Raw genomic sequence first — 18,150 nt, 5'->3', positions numbered from 1 at the left:
AAATTAGTACCCACAGCCAAAAGGAACTCTGAAGGACACCAGTTTAGCAAGCTAGACTGGCAATGCCATCATAGGCTGTTTGGACCACGCCAGCTGCCCTGCCATGTTGATTCCCCCTACACCCACTGCTTTTCAGGAGTTTAAGATATTAGAAGATTTCCTATTTCCAGGCCGTGGGGTCAGATTAGGATTTGATAGCATGCCTTTTTTTGTGACTTCTTACTCTGGGTGTCCCCAGCTCCTGCTGATGGCAAGCCTAGATCAGCGCTGTTTCAAATCTTCCTAGAATAGTCTGGTAGGATCCAAGCTTTCAGTTGCCACTCCTTTCCTAGCCTTTCTCGTAGATAGAAGAGTCCCACTGAGAATAGCAACTGTCTCGTGCTTCCTGTCATACAGGCAAAGGTACTCCGACCTACCGTGTTCCTAAATTCAGATCGTAAGACCTGTCTGGATTGAGCCAAATATTCCTTTCCAGTTCTTTTGAGACAGTCAAGTTCCATTCTTATGTTCCTCTGTCCCCTCCACATCCTGTCTTGGCATTGATCTTCTTCCAGCACCAATGAATTTCACTTCTATGAGCTGGCTGATGCAGGAGCTCCTGCTGAGCTCTGATGAAGCTGATGAGCATGCTGCCCAAAAGGCTGTGTATTCCACCCCTTTCCGCTGAAATTTTTGGCATGAATCAAGCCAATTGTAAGCTGTAACTACCAAGAGTGGCATTAAATGCACTTGGCATCCTGTCATGAAGAAAAGATGGAGCTTGGATGACTGCCAACGGTGAGTTTTGTTGGTTTGAAAATTAGTAATTCATATTTCCTTAGTTTTTCTTCTCCTGTATTTCCAGGGATGATAAGAAAGATGGATTGAAGTTCTATACTGATCCTTCCTATTTTTTTGATCTTTGGAAAGAAAAAATGTTGCAAGATACTGAAGATAAGCGAAAAGAAAAGAGGAGACAAAAGGTAAAAGCAGAAAACGTAATAACAAATTTATGTATTACAGTTTTGCGGGTGGTTGTCCAGGCATAAAAATTGCTAGGTCATACTTAGTTTGTGTGCATGGAAAGACTATTCCTCTTTAGATGTGGCTGTAGGTTCAGTTGGTTTGTTTTTTATAGCTCCTACTGTCTATTTAAGGAAGTTGCAAATTGAATTTTAAGAGTACTGTAGTTATTTTCCAACATATTTCTTTAATCATTTGCCAGCATCTGCTTATTAGTACTCAGCAAAATGGCCCTGTTGTTCTTTGGAAAAAGATACTGTGATTTTTGGGGGGGTGGAGAAAGGAATTTGAATTATGGTTTCCTTTGTTTTCATAGTTCTTTATCTAGCAATATCAACTCCTGTAGTAAAAACATGAGCTTATTTTGTTCAGGTTTTTTTATTCCTTGATCGTAACTTCACTTTTCTATAGCTGTTGCAAGTTAGTAAGATAAGATGATAATACACCTCAAAATGATTCTGTGGTTCAGCAAGAAGAGAAGATTCATTTTAGGAGTGATGTTCTTTGCTTCCTCCAAGTTTAAAACCAACAAAAAAAGGCTTTGTCATAGAAAAGTGTCTGAAGTCCTTCTGGAATATCTTCAGAAGTTTGATCCAAGATGTGTATTCTGATGCAGTCGAGATTTTTCTGAATGGATTTTAGTTTTGAATGAAGAAATTGGTTGCTACTTCTACAGCCTTTTTGCGGTCGATTTTTTTTTTTTTTTTTTTTTTTTTTTTTAATCAAATCTGAGGGCTTTAAGATTATTAAAAATAATTCTAAAAAAAAAAAAAAAGTGAAGGAGGAAGGTTTGAAGCAATGGTTGCTGTTTCACCTGACAGAAAATGCCCTTTTAGATAGGTTCAGTGGGAGATAAGGCATTTGAAATCAAAGGAGTCTGGATAAGATGCACAGATTGCTCAGGGGAAATAGAAGGAAGCTACTTAGTTTTCTGTACACATACACACGTATATACACGTGTGTATACGTACACATATGTATTGGCGTATCTACAAATGCATATATATAAGCAGTTATCAGAATATATCATGTATATACAGTGTCTAATATGTGAATATATGTGCTAATGTATATTTGTGTATATTCATCGTGTGTAATACATGTGTGTATGTATATATATGTTAATATATATGATACCTGCTTGGAAATCAAATTGTAGGGCATGGCTGGGAAGTTTTACTATTCTGTTTTTATAAATTACATTAATTCCTTGTTCCTGTTGCTACACAAAACTTTGACTACAACATTGTTAAACAAAACATGAAGACTCGCTTTAACTAAAACATCTTGTGAATTAATGATTATAAAAGCTCTGGAAGAAATAAATTAGGTTATCCTGTTAGGAGTATGAGTCAGAAATGTTTGTTTTGACAAGTATCTCAGTATTGATGTATTAAATATGGCTGAAAAAGCTGGGTGAATACTTTCAGTAGAAGTTACTGTCTAAAGCACAGTATTGGAAAATAGTCACTTGGTTATTTCGTATAACTGAATTCAAATATATAAGTAAGGTTATGATCCCACTATATTGTCAGTACAATAAGTCACGGAGCTGATTGAAAGACTGGAAATAAAGCAATTTTCATTCTCTAGTTTAGTTGGAGGTTTTTAGATTTCATTCAGTATTTCTTTATGAAAAATATATAAGGGTAATTGCACCCTTTGGGTTTTTTCCTCCCACCTTTTTCCCTTCAAACTTAGATCTTTTCATTTCAGAGGGATAAAAGAAACTATCACCTGCTTGCTCTTTTTTCTTTTTTTTTTTTTTTAAATTCTGTTTTAATACTAAAAAAGAAAAAATATGAAAGCTTTAAGAAATAAAAGTACTGAGAGTTGGGTTTTTTTAATACCATTAGAGAGATTTTAGAAAACCACTTTTTTATATAAAAACTTTCTTTTAGACTATATTTTAGGCAACACTTGTGCAGTCTGTACTCTACAGAAGCACAACATATGAAAGTTGTTGAGAAGCTGTGCAGATGAAATAGATGTCTATTGTTTAGCAAATTATAAACTAAACATCCAAATGCAAACCTACTCAGCTGACCAAGTACAGATGGTTTTTAGCATCAATTTTTCAGGTGGTCAGTAAAGCTTAAGAGTACTACTTGCACCAGAGCATCAGTTTTCCAATATTATTTTGGTAATTTGCCTTAAATGCTTGAGCTGTTGCAGTGAAAGGTTTGTGAGCTTCCTTTCTTGCCTTCAAATATTGTACTTATTGTTACTGCATTCAGTTTAACTGAAGAAATCTAGCACAGGCTTTCTCCCCTTTGGCTCTTTCAGGTGAATGTTTTGTCTGAAGAAGACTGTAATTTTATTTATTTAAGTTCAAATCTGTGGTGTAGTCTCGGTTGGTTGGTTGGTTGGTTTGTCTTTAGTGTCAAACTCCCAGTAGATCAGTGCCTCAGAGTTCAATGAAGTTAGTTTTTACTTTTGCATATGCTCGTAATATCCTGAACCGAATGACTGTTGTAGACCAGTTGTTAACCAAAGGAAAGTTGTTCTACATGGTGTTTTATTGTTCCCCATATTTTCTGAGGAATGATTGCTTATTTAAATAAGTATAAATCTTTTAAATTTAGAGGGCTTGTATTTCAAAAATCTTTCTTGATGACTTTGGGATCCATAGGATCTTGTGGATTTGTGAAGTCAGGAATATACTCTGGGCTCATGCTTCCAGTTTTTTGAAAGTATTGCAAATACTTGCTAAGGCTCCTTTCTGTTACTACCTTTAATTCCTTATTAAGATGCTTGAAATATCATTTGCTAACTCTTGATGCAAATATCAAACTTCACATTAAATTAACCCTGTTTGAAGGCTCTGATATGTTTGTTGTATTTGCTGAAATCGCTTCCTGCCAGCAGCTGAATGATGTATCTGCTTTCCGGCTTCACCTGCAGCATCCGCTTGTCTGACACAGCTTCTATTACACTCAGTTAAAGGAAGTAAACTCTTCTTAGTATTGCTTAACCTTCCTAAGAAATGTTTCTAACTGTAGTTAATTTGAAAGGCTTCAGCTCCCCTAGAACTCTGTTGGCATTGCCCTAGGTACTAAAGCTAGAGTTGTCAGTTGTTTGTCAAGGTAATGAAAGTATTACTGGAACAACTTAAAACTACTCAAGTAGACATATATGTAGTTAGTTTTGTCAGCTGCTAGTAATTGGCCTGCCCCACTGTTTTGGAAGGGATTAAATGTTTTAGAGATATAATTATGAAATGTTTAGTATAAAATAAATACCAGTAGGGTTTAGTTCTGCTTTGAGTTAAAAGGGTTCCAGACTATTTATTATTATATTAGCCCACTTACAGATGCTGGTCTGGAACAACCTATCCAACTGAAATCTGATCCAATAAAAACAAACTAAGCTTTGTGGTTATTTTATGTTGTTTGTTTATGCATGCTTATATATTTACCTTTTTCATGAAAAACATGCTAATCTCTCTAAAAACAAACCTTTAAATAGATGATTATATATAAGCAGTCATATAAGCACTCCTGATTGTACAGGAATTGTATCAAAATTATTTTCTTCCAAGCAGCATCATACATTGGTCAAAAGATGGGTATTTACTTAATCTAGGAACTGGCAAGAAATATGTAGTTGTGACTCTTGAAGGTTGGAGTTACTGTTCTATGAGAAAACTGAAGTTTATTTGCAGTTAACCAAAAGGCTTACTTCTACTTTTCTCTCAAATCTAGCATGAGTTAGTAACAAAATCTTAATAAATGAAACAGGATAAAACTCACAAATTAACTGTATTTTTCAGCAAGCAATTCAAAAAGGCAGATGTCAAGCCTTTAACAAGCATATATTCAACCATGGTGATTAGCAAAACTTGATGTATTTAAAATGAAGCATGACTGAATCTGTCTCCCTTCTGCTCCAATTCCTCCTGTACTGGGAAATTTTGGTATGAAGAAGTGGTATTAAAGGATAAGGTCAAACTTCGCATAACCTGAATAAAAAAAGGGTGTAATTCTAAAAAGTTGGGGGAGGAAAAAGATTTTCTCAGAAGTAATTAAGAACCGAGGTGATGATCTTTACTGAACATGAATCAGATCAAAAACCTGCTCACTGCAGGGGCCAGGAATGAGCAAGTGCTGTCAGAACATTTGGCTGCTGAACTTCAAAAGGACTTTTCTGTCAGTCCTAATATTAGCAGATGTGGATCATCAGGTCCCTCAGATGGACACGGCATGAACAAGCAAGAGACCCAAAACAAGGTCAAGCAAGCTGTTTGATAGTTTTTTTGGGGTTGTTTTTTTTTTTTCAGAGTTGTATGATGCCACATACATTATTTCAGTATTATTTACTCAGTGCTGTTTGACAGTTGGAGTAAAATACCTATGTTCATCTGTGTTGTTTCTTTTTCGTCCAGCTATTATCCTTACTTTGAAGGTAGAGATCCCACAATAAAATGCTTCCATATCAGCATTTTGCCAAACTCTTCTCTAGTACAATTGAATATGACTGTGTTCTCAAAATATCAATTATATATAATTCTTTGCTGAGAAACTATTTTTCTAGCAGCCAAAAGCCTAATACTGACTTCTTAATAGATAAAACATGATTAACCTATTTATGAATTAGTATTCTAAGATGCAGACTCTAGAGCTGATTAAAAAAAAATATTCAACACCCTCATAATTACTGAGAAAAAGAGTAGCACATAAATACCCTATTTATTTTGAGCAGACTTGTTTATTTTTCTGCTGAAGCACCAATATGGTTTTTCTCTTCATATGGAGTAGTCAGAAGTAGGTGAGGACAACATTTCAGAGGTGTGAAAGTATTGAGTCCCACTATTAGGAGATCTTACTGATAGATAAACACTGACATTCATTGAGCCTGAAATTATGTAGAAAGATGAAAAAACAGACTGATTTGTCACAGAGCTATCAGGCTATAATATATCACTGGCCTGAATGGTACTGACACATTGCAGAGAGGATTAGTGTCATTCATTTTATACAAGCTAATGGGAGACAATGATGAGGAAAAAGTAGGAGGAATTTCAGTAGTTAGATGTAAGAAGGGAGAGGAATTTATAACTAACAAAAATAGTTTCACATAGAATATGAAATAGGAAAGTTTCTAATTTTTCCACACATCCCCAAGGCCTTGGGTGATTGCAACCCTAACAAATATCCAAAATAACCCTGGGCATATTTAACATGTTCTCATGAGACTGATTTGCAGGAGAAGGAAATTACAAGTGCTTCAGGACGGTCTAAATCAATGGCATATGATGTCAGAAGAAGTTAAACTTGCTGGCTTTTAAAATCAGTCACATTCCTGTATTGGGAAAAACAGTAGGTCGGTATGACACTAGCATGTGCATCCTACAGAAGGGCAAAACAGAAGTCTTACTACTAATGAGGTTCACAGTGTAAGGAGATATTCATTTTCAGTGCAGAGAAATTTTGTGAAGACTTGGCTTCATCTGTAAATCTGGTCTTATTTTCATGCACTCTAACTGCATTTTAACCAGCTTTTTTCCTTTCCTTTTTTCTCTCTTTGCATGCTTTATTTCTTTTGTTTGAACATTAGGAGCAAAAACGTATAGATGGCACCACCCGTGAGGTGAAAAAGGTTAGAAAAGCCAGGAACAGACGCCAGGAGTGGAATATGATGGCATATGACAAAGAGCTTAGACCTGACAACAGGTTGTCTCAAAGTGTGTACCATGGAGCATCTTCCGAGGGATCACTGTCCCCAGATACTAGGTCTGTTTACCGCAAAGCTGTTTGTTATACCACAGTTGTATGTTCAGAAATGCTGAGTAGAATTAGGTGTTTTTACAGGTTGGGAATAGTTAGAATAGACAAAACATACAATGCATGTCTAAAAGTTCCTCTCGAAATTATTTTCAAGCATAAGTAACAAATTCTGTAATGAATTTTTTCTTCCTCAGCTTGGATGAGTATTTCATCATCATAATGTTATGCACTGTAGTGAAAGAAGTGTTTGCTGCATGCTTTATATTTGATCTTGAGTAGTTCTAGGGGTTTTTTTGTAGTTACAAAAGCATTTAAGTCTGCTTCTACTAGATAATGTCAGTACCTCTTCCTTTGTGTCTAGTATGTTGTATGTTATGCTGCTGATAGCTTAAGTATTTTTCTGTGATCTACTCAGTTGAGCATATTTTTGCCTCTAACAATGCTTTAATGGGGGAATAGTTCAGCTCTATCGATGTTATATTTGCCTAAAAAGCAAGCTACGAAGCCAGATGCAACATTATTGCTTGAAATAGCAGAAATCTCTGCTTAGAGACACGCAGCAAGCAGAATTCATCTTTGTTGACTGAGATTCCCTTTGAGCTCAGTGGGAGTTACGTTCTCTTGGTGTGCATGGAAGTCTGAGGTTTTTCACTAAGCTGGTTGCGCTAGAGGATTTTCCCGCCTAGTTTATTTCCTCTGTCTGATAATTGCTAGCAATAATGTTAGGAATAAATAGAATCTCCTGGGAAAAGTGTATGGCAATTCAATGTACAAATTGTTGAAGGCCTAGGTTGAAGGAGCAGCTACCACTGCAGAAGTGTGGACTGAAACCTTTAGTTCACTGTCTACTGGAGATCAATTAACAACAACAAAATCTGCTCAGAACATTGTATATGTTAATGTTTGGTCTTTGTGAAGAGTAAACATCTTGCAATCGAAACAAAAAAAGAAGAAAATTGCTACTGCTGTTTCACTGATATTTTCAGCCCCTCTGTCTAAAATCCTTTAATCACCAATTTTTTTACAGTTTCTAATGCAAAACATTGTCTCCTGTTAGTCTTAATGAAACATTGCAGGTTGGCAGTGCTTTCCATAGGTTGGTCTGGTAAGATGACATTGATGTTCAGCTGTCAAGTGCAACATGGGGATTTTTTCACTGAGTTCTGCATCTCACACGTGTTAAGTCTTTTTCTAGCCTTCACACCTTGCTTCCAGGATTCTTGAGCTTAAATGAGCATATTGAAATGATTTGTTTTTAATCTCCCTGCAGAGTCAAGTTGTATTTGACAGGTTTTAGATATCCATAATATTTGCAATCTGTAGGATTTTTTTTTTTAAGCAGAAATTGTAGGAATGCATCATTGTCTGATAGAGATGTTGTAATGTGATGGATATCTTGTACCTATATAAGCCTTTCAAATTTTATGATGTATGGAGAACATTAAATTTCAGTGCATCAACTGTCAGTGATTGAATCCTGAAATCTCTGTTTTACATTCATGAAGGGTTGATTTTGTGAGTGGTAGTGAGGTGGAGAGAAGGCTTTCTATTTTTTATCTTGGGGTACTCTTAGCTGTAGGAATTAAGCTATTAAAGCCCCATACATATAGAAGTAAGTACTGTTTTCGGAGATGTTTTTATGCTGACAAGTACTACATGAGCAGTGTTTTATAAAGAAGGTCCTGAAGAAGTGTGCTTGGCTATATTGTGATTCTTTTTTTAGTGCTAAAGTAAAAAAGCTCATGTTTCTTCTCATTTGCTAATTGTAAGACTTATGCATTAAACATTAACATCCAAGTGTCCAGACTGTGGCGATTTACAATATATTTGTTATACTTATTGTGCTTTAGAGAGAGAAACACAAGCTGAACCCAAACAGAAACCAGCAAATTAATGTGAGAAAAGTAAGAACAAGAAAAGAAGAATGGGAAAGAAGGAAAATGGGCATTGAGTTCATGAGTGACGCAAAGAAAATGGAACAGGCAGGAAGCTTGAAAGAGGACAAAATGCCGAAAGGGTTTGTCATTTTGTTTTACTCAAAGCCCTGGCTTTTTGTTGCTTACCTTGCTTCCAGTCTTACAGATAAGCGCATCAGTTTACTGTGTTCACTAAAAGCCAGTCTGCACGATTGCTCATTACTAAAACAACTGTTTGCAGTAATGGGATGAAGAGATCCTTTTGCTCCCTCTCTTGGGCTTATTTGACAGAGCATCCTAGACTTTGTATCTTTATGAACTCTCTGCTCAACTAATGTTTACATTTCCCAGTTTCTCTAAGCCTTGCTAGTAAAATTAATTGTGCAAACAAAATAAAAAGCATTTTCTAACTTTTGAAGTTGGTTTTCTCTGCTTTGGTAATATATATTCTTCTGCATAATTGTGAGTGCTTGCAGTATTGCTTTCCTCTTCTGCTGCCATTGTTAACTTCAGGCAGGCCTGGTAAGTATTAGCATGTTAAACAATGGACTGTCAAAATCGTTGACAAACCCAGCATGCTTCCTTATGGCTGCTAAAGAAGTCTAAAATCTGGAGAAAGCTCTAAATTTTTATTGCTTTTTTTAAAAGTCTGCATTATAAGAGGATATGCTGCAGGCAGCAGTATGCTGAAATAGTCCAGACATTCAATTTCAGTCCTCTTGTACTGACTTGTCAGACTAATTTATTTTCAAGTCATGTTAAGCTGAACATGATTTTTTTTGCTGCATTTCTTCTTGTGTTTTCAGTAGACTTACAAGGGAACGGTGCTTGATAACCAGGGAGTCATGTTGCAAGAAAAGTAGTTCTGATTGCATTCTTGTTAGCTTTTCTTGTGAGCTATTTAGATAATACCCTATTACACTCACATAATCTGTTCTTCTGCATCCATTTACTTCAATTTTAGGTCCCATGCATCTGATGTTACAGATTATTCTTATCCTGCTACTCCGAATCATTCCCTCCATCAGCAGATAGCAATGCCTTCATATGGAACGGGAGATGGTCCACAGTACATGGCAGCACCCCAAAGCCATGAGCATGAATACAGACCACCTTCCACCACTGTACGACATGCTACTTTAAACAGACCTCAGCAACCACCTCCACCTCCACCCCAGCCTTCTGATGGCCAGCATAGCTCAGTACCTGTGGTACCAGCAGAATATGGGTAAAACTCCTGATTTATTCCAGTGGATTCTTGGCAAAGCTAGAGGGATGCATGTTTTTCATGACCATCATAATATATAATGCATACACGCAACATACATTAGTTACCTCTCTGAAGAGAACAGGAAAAAAATGGTATCATTTCTATGTAAGAACTGAATTTAAGTGAAGGAATAGTGAAAGCAGAAATAATGAACTGTGTATTGAATGTGGTGAAATCAATATGCTTATAAAATATTAAGGATTCCTAATATAAAATTAAGAAGTGGTTAATGTTCCTTTAAACTGGAAAATAGTTACAGATAATTTCAGTAATATTCTAAACTTCAGAAAATGTGCAGAAAAAGTGTTGCTGAATGTAACATGTCAGTCTGTGTTGCATCCCTGAAATAGCTTTTTAAAGGAGCTTGTGGCAGAATTGGAAGGGATCTCCTCAGACACAGAATCAAGCTCCCTACTGCCACAGACATCTCCATAATTCAAGATAGGAATTTACCAAACTCCTATGTAGCTATTTCATCTGAATGCATTCTGAAGGAAGGTTTGTGCCAGAGTGCTGGCTCTCTGATAGCAAGCAAATATCTGCTTTCGAACCACTCTGGGCCTGTGTCTTCTCGTGCTTAAACAGCTTAAACTTAGAAGTTGTAACCCCAAGAAAGTTGTAACCATTCTTGCCTATGGTGCAAGGCTAAGCAAGCCAAGGTTTTTCAGCCTCACTTGATGCATCCTGGGATAGCATTTGCTTGATTCATGATGGTATCATGCTGAAGATGACTCAGTTATGCCATGATTGACTGCTCCAACCTGCATTTTTTCTGTTATTTCCAGTTTATAGCAGAAATACTTGTGCTTAGTCCCCCAGGTACATGACCACTGTCAGTGTATCACAGTTGTCATACATTGACATGTATCATTGAATTCATCAATAACTTCCCTTCAGCTCCTGTCTCCTATATGTAGTTCTTTACCTACTTCATAACTCTTACATTAATTCCCATTTTTTCTGCTTAAAAATTACTTTAATGCTGTTTTAGCAAAGAAACCAGCTCTTCCCTGTTCCTCCTTTTTGAAGTATCAATCAAATGTATCAATTTATAATATTTGTAATATTTAAATTGATAGACTTGGCTAAAGCAGCACATGAGATGCATGATATACCTTTGGGTAAATCTTTCCAGTCATACTTTCCATTGTCTTCCATGCCTGTCTTTTACTATCTTTTAATATTTGTTCTAACACTTAGTCTTCTATGGAAGTGATACACGTCCACAGTTTTCTCAGTCCCTTCTTCATCATAGGCATTGTACTTAACATTCTTCGAGAGTAGATGTTAGTAACAAATTCAGCTTTATCTTAATTAGGCAGGAGTATTAATATAAAAATCTCACCTTGCGGAGTGCTGAAAGCACATTGCTTTTAACTTCATTTGCCTTAAATCTCAATATATTAGCAAGATTTGTCAATTTATATGTTTATAATAACTTGCACATTTAACTCACCAGTTTAAATTCCTTTTGGTTTTTGTTTTAGCTGTGGTTGGATGAGAACAGTTTAAGGGGTGATCATTCTGTAAGTCCCAACTTTTAATTCATTAAGTGTTTTTGTTCTGTTTTATATAGGATGCTTCCAGCTCAGATGGTGGATTATTACAATCCTACAGGTCCTCCCCCTCCTCCTCCTCCTCCTCCTATGATTCCTTCGGCACAAACTGCATTTGTTAGTCCCCTTCAGCTTCCTGTGCCACCTTCCCATTCTGGTCCGGTGACTGGCTCTACATATGCAGCTACTCATCCTCCTCCTTCTAGTGGGCTTGTTGTCACTGCTCCTCCTCCTCCTGGCCCACCTCCTCCCCCTCCAGGCCCTCCTGCTGCAGGTTCGTCCCTCTCTTCCTCCCCAATGCATGTTCCTCCAGCTACGGAGGCAAAACGTCATGAACCCACACAGCCACCAATAAGTGATGCACGGAGCGACCTTCTTGCTGCCATTCGGATGGGTAAGTGGACACTGAGTTTTAGTTCTTTATTTCAATGAAAGTATTGTATTATAGTGAGCCAAATTCATGGCTTCTGTTCCCAGCTGGGCAGAATGTCACCGAGAGACTAGGTAACCTCGGGTACCACACACTAACATTTGCCAGCCCTGACCTGGGATCTCTTCCTAATGCCTAAAGATGTACAGCTCTATCAAATATGTTCTAGGGTTTGTGTGGGCATAATCAAATGAAAACAGTACTTGTGTTCATTATGTAAAATAGCCAGTAAATGTACATGGATTTTTCAGCAGAACAGTTATCCAACACCAGGCTTCAGCCCACTGATTTTTAACCAGTGACTAATAGCTGTTCCTGACTTTGCTTACAATATGCAGCTGTAGGTCTAATGGTATTTCCAAATACAGTTATTAAAACTTCATCTTCAGATCAAAAGAACCTGTACAGGCTTGAATATGTAGTTTTAACATAGTATTGGCAGTTTTAGGAGTCTATAAGTATTCAGTCTCTGAGAATGGATTCCAATCTGCCTTTTTGTCTCTCTTCCTGGCTCAGGGAGGCTCTCTAACTAAATGGTTTCTCTTTTTCCCCCTTCTTCCTGAATATATTGTTAGAATACAAAAACCTCACCAATAACAATACGAAACTTAAAATCTCTTGTGGAGAAAACTTTGAGAGTAATTGTCTCTACAGGAATTCAGCTGAAAAAGGTGCAGGAGCAACGTGAGCAAGAAGCAAAGCGAGAGCCTGTTGGAAATGATGTGGCAACCATCCTTTCGAGACGCATTGCTGTGGAATACAGTGATTCTGATGATGATTCAGAGTTTGATGAGAACGACTGGTCAGATTGAACCTGGTCCAAGCTTCGTGGCAAGTCCATTAAATACTTGGCTTCAGTGATTGCTTTCTTAGCAAGATGTAAAGCAGGACGTTGACATCTATTAAGGCTAGTGATCGAAGTGCTAAAATTGAGTTGGTATTATTCAGAATGCTGTAGCTTAGCAACTCTGGTAATAATGATGTGATTATGCTTATGCAGATCAGAAACTTGTCTTACTTTCAGTATTTACCGCATAATACTTAAGTGCCACTAAATGTAGCAAATGATGTGCTGCGTGCAAAATATGCTGCAGTTGTTGCACTGTTACAGAACCAGCATTTCATTTTATTTCCTGATCTTGAAGGGATAAAATCTATTTTTTTGACTTTACATCTTATTCTTTTAATTATGTAAGCAACTTTAGGTACTTGTGAACTGGTCTGGTTGTTAGGCTTTGAGGGCAGTTATATCTATATGACTAAGCGTTGAGTTCTGTAAATATGACTTTTAGCTTTTTTAGTTAGTAATTATGCCCACCTTAGTCTATTTTTAATCATTCTGGTCTTAGGTTTTTTTGCATACAGAATTTTATATAATGTTTCTTTTTATCATGAAAAATGTAGCAGATTATGAAATGTATGTTTTGAAGAAATGAATCCACATGGTCCAAAATCAACACTTTGTGAGCAGGCTGGCTAAGTTAGTAACAGTGCCAGCTCTATGTTGCTGGCTGCTTGTTGGGTAGAGTGCTGGGGGGGCCTCAGGTAGCAGCTGCATGTCCCTGTCACAAATGGAAGTTAAAATACCTGTAGAGGTTTTCCATTTTATGCTACAGACCAACAAGATGCAAAGGATGCTCAAGGCTTGAGGATAGACGTGATTGAAGCCATATGGTTATTGCAGCATAGAAATGTTACTCTGTTATTCCTAAAGATTGGAACAGTCCAGATCTAGCAATCAGATACACTTCACAAGTATTAAACTTGGTCTGTATGTCTGTAGGTATAAATGTTTGTAAATAAGTTTTGTTGTAGATGATTTGTACATGTATAGTCATGACAGATCATTTTCTGTTTCTTGTAGCATGTTTACTCAAAACGATTTCTTTTGAATGTATTTCTTTCCCAGTACCTCCCATTGATAAAACATTGGCAGTTAAAGCAGTTTTAATGGCTGTTTAGGTACTATGCCATATATATATACACATACCCCCTTTTCTCCTTCCCTAGGAACAGTTGCTGCCATACAGTCTGCTTTGACTGTCTCTGTTTTCTTTAAAAAGAATTCTTTTTCTTGTTTTCTGCAGTACAGTATTAAAACGTTGTTTTGTTTTTCCTCTCTTCTGGACTGAGAGTCAGGCTGCTGCTTTACCTAATGAGGCTTTTAAAAATTCGTAGTAGGGGAAGAGTTCTTTCCTTACCAGATTAGTTTTAATCTTTGTAACTGAAGTCTGTGTCATTCCAGGTCTAACATTTGGTAAAGCTCCTTTCTTCTGTGAGGCCCCATCTGTTGTTAACAAAAAGGATGTAAAATAAAAAGAGAAATGGAAGATCATTATCTAACCTCTGTTTGCACAATTAACAGTTTTAGTTCTGAGATTGTAACAGTCCAACGCGATGTTTGCACGCAAACTATTGGCTACTGCATTGCTGTTTAATCCGCATATGATTTTTCAATCAGTGGTGGCTGTCTTTGTGGTAGGGTGGTAACATGCTGCCGCAATGTTGGTGTTAAAACTTATCACAGAAAGTATGATCAATCTCTGCATAATGGTGAGCAACTACAGCTCTTGGTAATTGGTGGCAGCTCAAGGTACTCATCTCCCTTTTAGCTGGAGGTGGGTTTGTTTTTGCCTTAAAATACAGAGCAAAAACTGCTTTATTTTGTGTCCTGGAGTCTGAGGTCTGTATGTCCAGCACAGAGAATAGAATTGAGGCTGTATCCTGATGGTGGTTTTCATCATTGTGTGAGAGATGGTTTGTTCTTCTCATGGTGTGCTTGCACAGTGGCTTGTGACATAATTCTTTGGCCAGGGAGGCTCAAAGTGCGCCTGGGACTGCAGTGCTACATGGCTGTGTAGGGGGGAGAGTACTCACGGTGTTCTTTTAATACAGGCTGAAATGAAATAGCTCAGCAGATAATTCTTTCCAATCGAATGGAATTTGATATGACAGAAGATATATTTTATGAGCACAGAAGTTGGGTGTGTCTGAATTTTGTAACTTGTGTTAATTTTAAATAATAAGCATTAAACAAGCAACCATCTGTGACCAGTAAAAATAGTGTAGGTTTTTCAGTCATGGTAGCGAACATGTCTTTCTGAACCTGCAATGTTGTCATTTTCCTTTCAGTATTTTATTAATAAAATGTGAATTGAACTTAGTGATGTAAACTAACATTATTCTAGGCTGGTTTTATAGGTTTTATCATACTTTGACTTGTGAATAAGTAACAAAGATGAATAAAATCTCACTTTTGAGCCTGTCTGTCTTTCCTTAGATTAGTAAGATTTTGCTATTAATCTTTATCCCTCATCAATAAATAGCAGAAATGAAAATGTAAGGCTTCCAAATGCTATCCGTGATCTCATGAACATGGTTTTCTTGATCTGGAGTCTACAAACCCGCACTCCTTTAAGGTACTGCTGCTCCTAACACGGATACTACTTTGTTCTTTTGCAACCTTGATTGAAGCTCCAAGTTGAAGTTCTTGGCTGGTGTAAACAGGTGTAATTTCCCTACAGATAGCTTTATTTTTTTATCCTTTTTCAGCGAAATGCATTAAACAGCAGCTTTGCTTCCAGAAGGAGTAGGGCAGAATGTATGAGCTGCATTAGCAAGTCCCCTTCCCCACTTTTTTAATAAGTGTCTTTGTAGGTCAATGACACCAAGCACAATATTGCAAAATGCAAACCCACATCTGCTTACTAGAAAAATATCTTTAATCTTTTTCATTGTAGTCGGGTTAAAAGCTGGTATGGAACAGGAGAGGCTTTTCGTCATACTGGGAAGAACTTTCATAAACCAATTGTATAGTATAGTAGCCTAATTGTAAGTTAAACAGTTTGGTTTTGCATCTTAGACTTCGTTGTTTCCTGGGAAAATAAATTCATCTTTATTCTGTTCAACTGAAAATTCCAGTCCCTTTGCTGAAATTTTCCATCTTTGGTTTGAACTTACTGCAGATAATTTGGAGCAGAGACACCAATTCTAGATAGAAACTTGAATATATGAGCTTACAATTTTGATTCAAAGGCTGCCTTAGTAAAGCCTTTATAACTGCTCATTTATCAGTTGGGGTTGGAGTTAGGACTGTCGATCACTCAGTGTAATTTCTCTGCAGCTTTTATGGTTGTCTTTTGTGTGCTAAAAAATATTTCCACGTAGCTGAACTGCCATCAGTTGGGTTTTTAGATAATTCAGTTTCCTCTGCACTAAGAGGGACTGCATGAAGGAGGAAAAAAAAATCTTTTATCGTGAGAGAGGCTGTTCAGAACGAGCTCAAAATTGGGCTCATTTGTGACATGCAGATGGAGTTGGGAGGAAGGGAAATGGCTCCTTGGGAAAGTGGTTCTTGTAATGTATTTTGCAGTTATGTTCTCTCTCATGTGCCGGGCATTGTTTTAATAATGAAGAGGTGTTCCCTTCCACTTGAAACAACATTCCTAAGGGTACAGCAAATGTGGAGGATCTAAACATGCTTAAAATCTCACTGTAAAACTGCACTGGGCTCACTGTAAAACTGCACTGGGTATAAACCTGATGATAATGAAAATCTCATTAGAATCTTGTGGCTGGAAGCTGAAGTTGTATGAATTCAATCTTGAGCTGAGGTGCTATTTCCTAGCAGCAGAGTAAAATAAATATTCGAACAGCTTATCCAGAGATGGCTTTGACGGTGATGGGTTTTTTTTAAGGTGACTTTCCACTTTTTTCCTTCCTGAAAAGCCAAATAAACAGAAATCCAACCTGCTATAGTCTGCTTTGGGGAAAGGTTCTTCTCCTGTGGAGGCAGCCAGCCTGAACTGTTCATTCTGATTTTGATGCATTCCTAATATGAGTGTGTACACACACACACTTGTGCACACCCCGAGGATTTCCATCATCTTGAGGCAGCTCCGTATTCAGGTACTTGAAGCGTTGTCAGTGTGCTCAGTGATACACAGGGAATGAAAATAGGTTGTGATCCCTGCTAGTATCCCTAAGGCCCCCTGGTGTCTGCCACAGAATAGTCAGGAGTGACTTGAGCTTGTCATTGAACACCCTTCCCAATTCCCTTGGACTTTAAAGGAAGCATGGGAACTCTGGAAGGATTGGGGGTTTCTATTTGGCTATCATCTTTCATTAAAGACATGAAGAGAAAGAATGAGAACACTGAAAAAATGTCCTTTAAGTACAAAACAGGGAGAAGGAACTTCATGTTTTGCTTTCTCTGCTATTAGGTAGGCACAAAGAATGTTTTTTCATGTGCTGCTAAATATTTGTAGGTTTCTGTGGAGAAATGTGTTCTCATCTGTGGGTGACATAGGTGTGCACTGCTATATGTATGCAGGACTGGGGTTGGTTTTTTTAGCTGCATAAGAAGAAGAGTAGGCCCTAAGAAATCTTAGCTAAATATAGTAGTCTCTTCAGAGCTTAATTCTTACTGCTGCAGATAGAGAAGTTCTTATCTGATTAGCCAGAGCAGGGAGGACTTCAGCATTTTCTCATGGTGAGGAGTCATATGCACAGAGCTTTGGAGATTAGGGCTGAGGGCAACTGTGTCTGAGATGTCTCAGCTTGTCTTAGATGTGTTGCCTTTCCGAGTCACTCCACGTTTTCAATCACTCACACGCTGTCCTACCACGTGAAAATGATCTACCCTGTTCAGTAATCGCGTTGCCAATGCAGCGTAGGTCAAAGGAAGGAGGAGAGGGCTGGGAACCTGACACTTAAACTAATGCCAGTTAATACTGGGCAGTCTGTCCCATCTGTCTTTGACACCAGCTCTAAAACAGGAGTCCTACCAACTGCACTGGAGGGGATCCAGAGCTCACCTAACTTCTGTTTTCTCTGTTCTTGAAAATCAGGCTCTCTTGATGTCTGCCAGTGCTGATGAATTCCTTGTTCAGGTTTCTGAGTAATCCTGCTGTTAATGTTTTACTTCTCTAGCGAATTTAAGTTTCTAGTCCCTTATCAGTTACCTTTCTCTGACTTGCTGAATGGCCTGCGCCCACTGCTTGTCACCCATCACAACTGGACATGGTCCTCAGCCATTGTAGAAATGCCTTTGCTCTCCTGAAGGCAGTTGTCCCTTCAGGAGATTTTCGCCCACAGCCTGTCCCTCTGCATCCTGCTCTCTTGAGTTTCTCCTTCTACTTTTTGGTAGGTAGTGTGCGTGTTGCCCATTCCCTGCTGCAGTGGGACTTACCAGTTGGTTGGTTGGATGTCGTTTCTTTCCCTTGAACAGATTCTTGTTCTGGGGCTGTGC

General features: G+C 37.8%; 1 protein-coding gene across 4 annotated transcripts in view; it reads left to right on the top strand.

Moving 5' to 3' along the window:
* WASF3 (WASP family member 3) overlaps window positions 1-15,160 on the top strand; it is a 68,576-nt gene extending 53,416 nt beyond the window's left edge. For 3 of the 4 annotated variants that reach the window (XM_030477326.1, XM_030477327.1, XM_030477328.1), the window contains 5 exons: window positions 845-962; window positions 6,559-6,734; window positions 9,609-9,872; window positions 11,491-11,864; window positions 12,555-15,160. In XM_030477326.1, coding sequence (XP_030333186.1) covers window positions 845-962; window positions 6,559-6,734; window positions 9,609-9,872; window positions 11,491-11,864; window positions 12,555-12,712 — 1,090 coding nt within the window. In that variant the 3' untranslated portion in view covers window positions 12,713-15,160. Of the gene's footprint in view, window positions 1-844; window positions 963-6,558; window positions 6,735-8,578; window positions 8,746-9,608; window positions 9,873-11,490; window positions 11,865-12,554 lie in introns of all 4 variants that reach the window. The other variant, XM_030477330.2, reaches the window with a different exon arrangement.
* Window positions 15,161-18,150: the final 2,990 nt, after the last annotated feature.

The sequence above is a fragment of the Strigops habroptila genome, chromosome 2 (assembly GCF_004027225.2).
Source record: "Strigops habroptila isolate Jane chromosome 2, bStrHab1.2.pri, whole genome shotgun sequence".
NCBI classification, from domain to species: domain Eukaryota; kingdom Metazoa; phylum Chordata; class Aves; order Psittaciformes; family Psittacidae; genus Strigops; species Strigops habroptila.
This window is presented reverse-complemented; position numbering and strand designations above follow the sequence as displayed.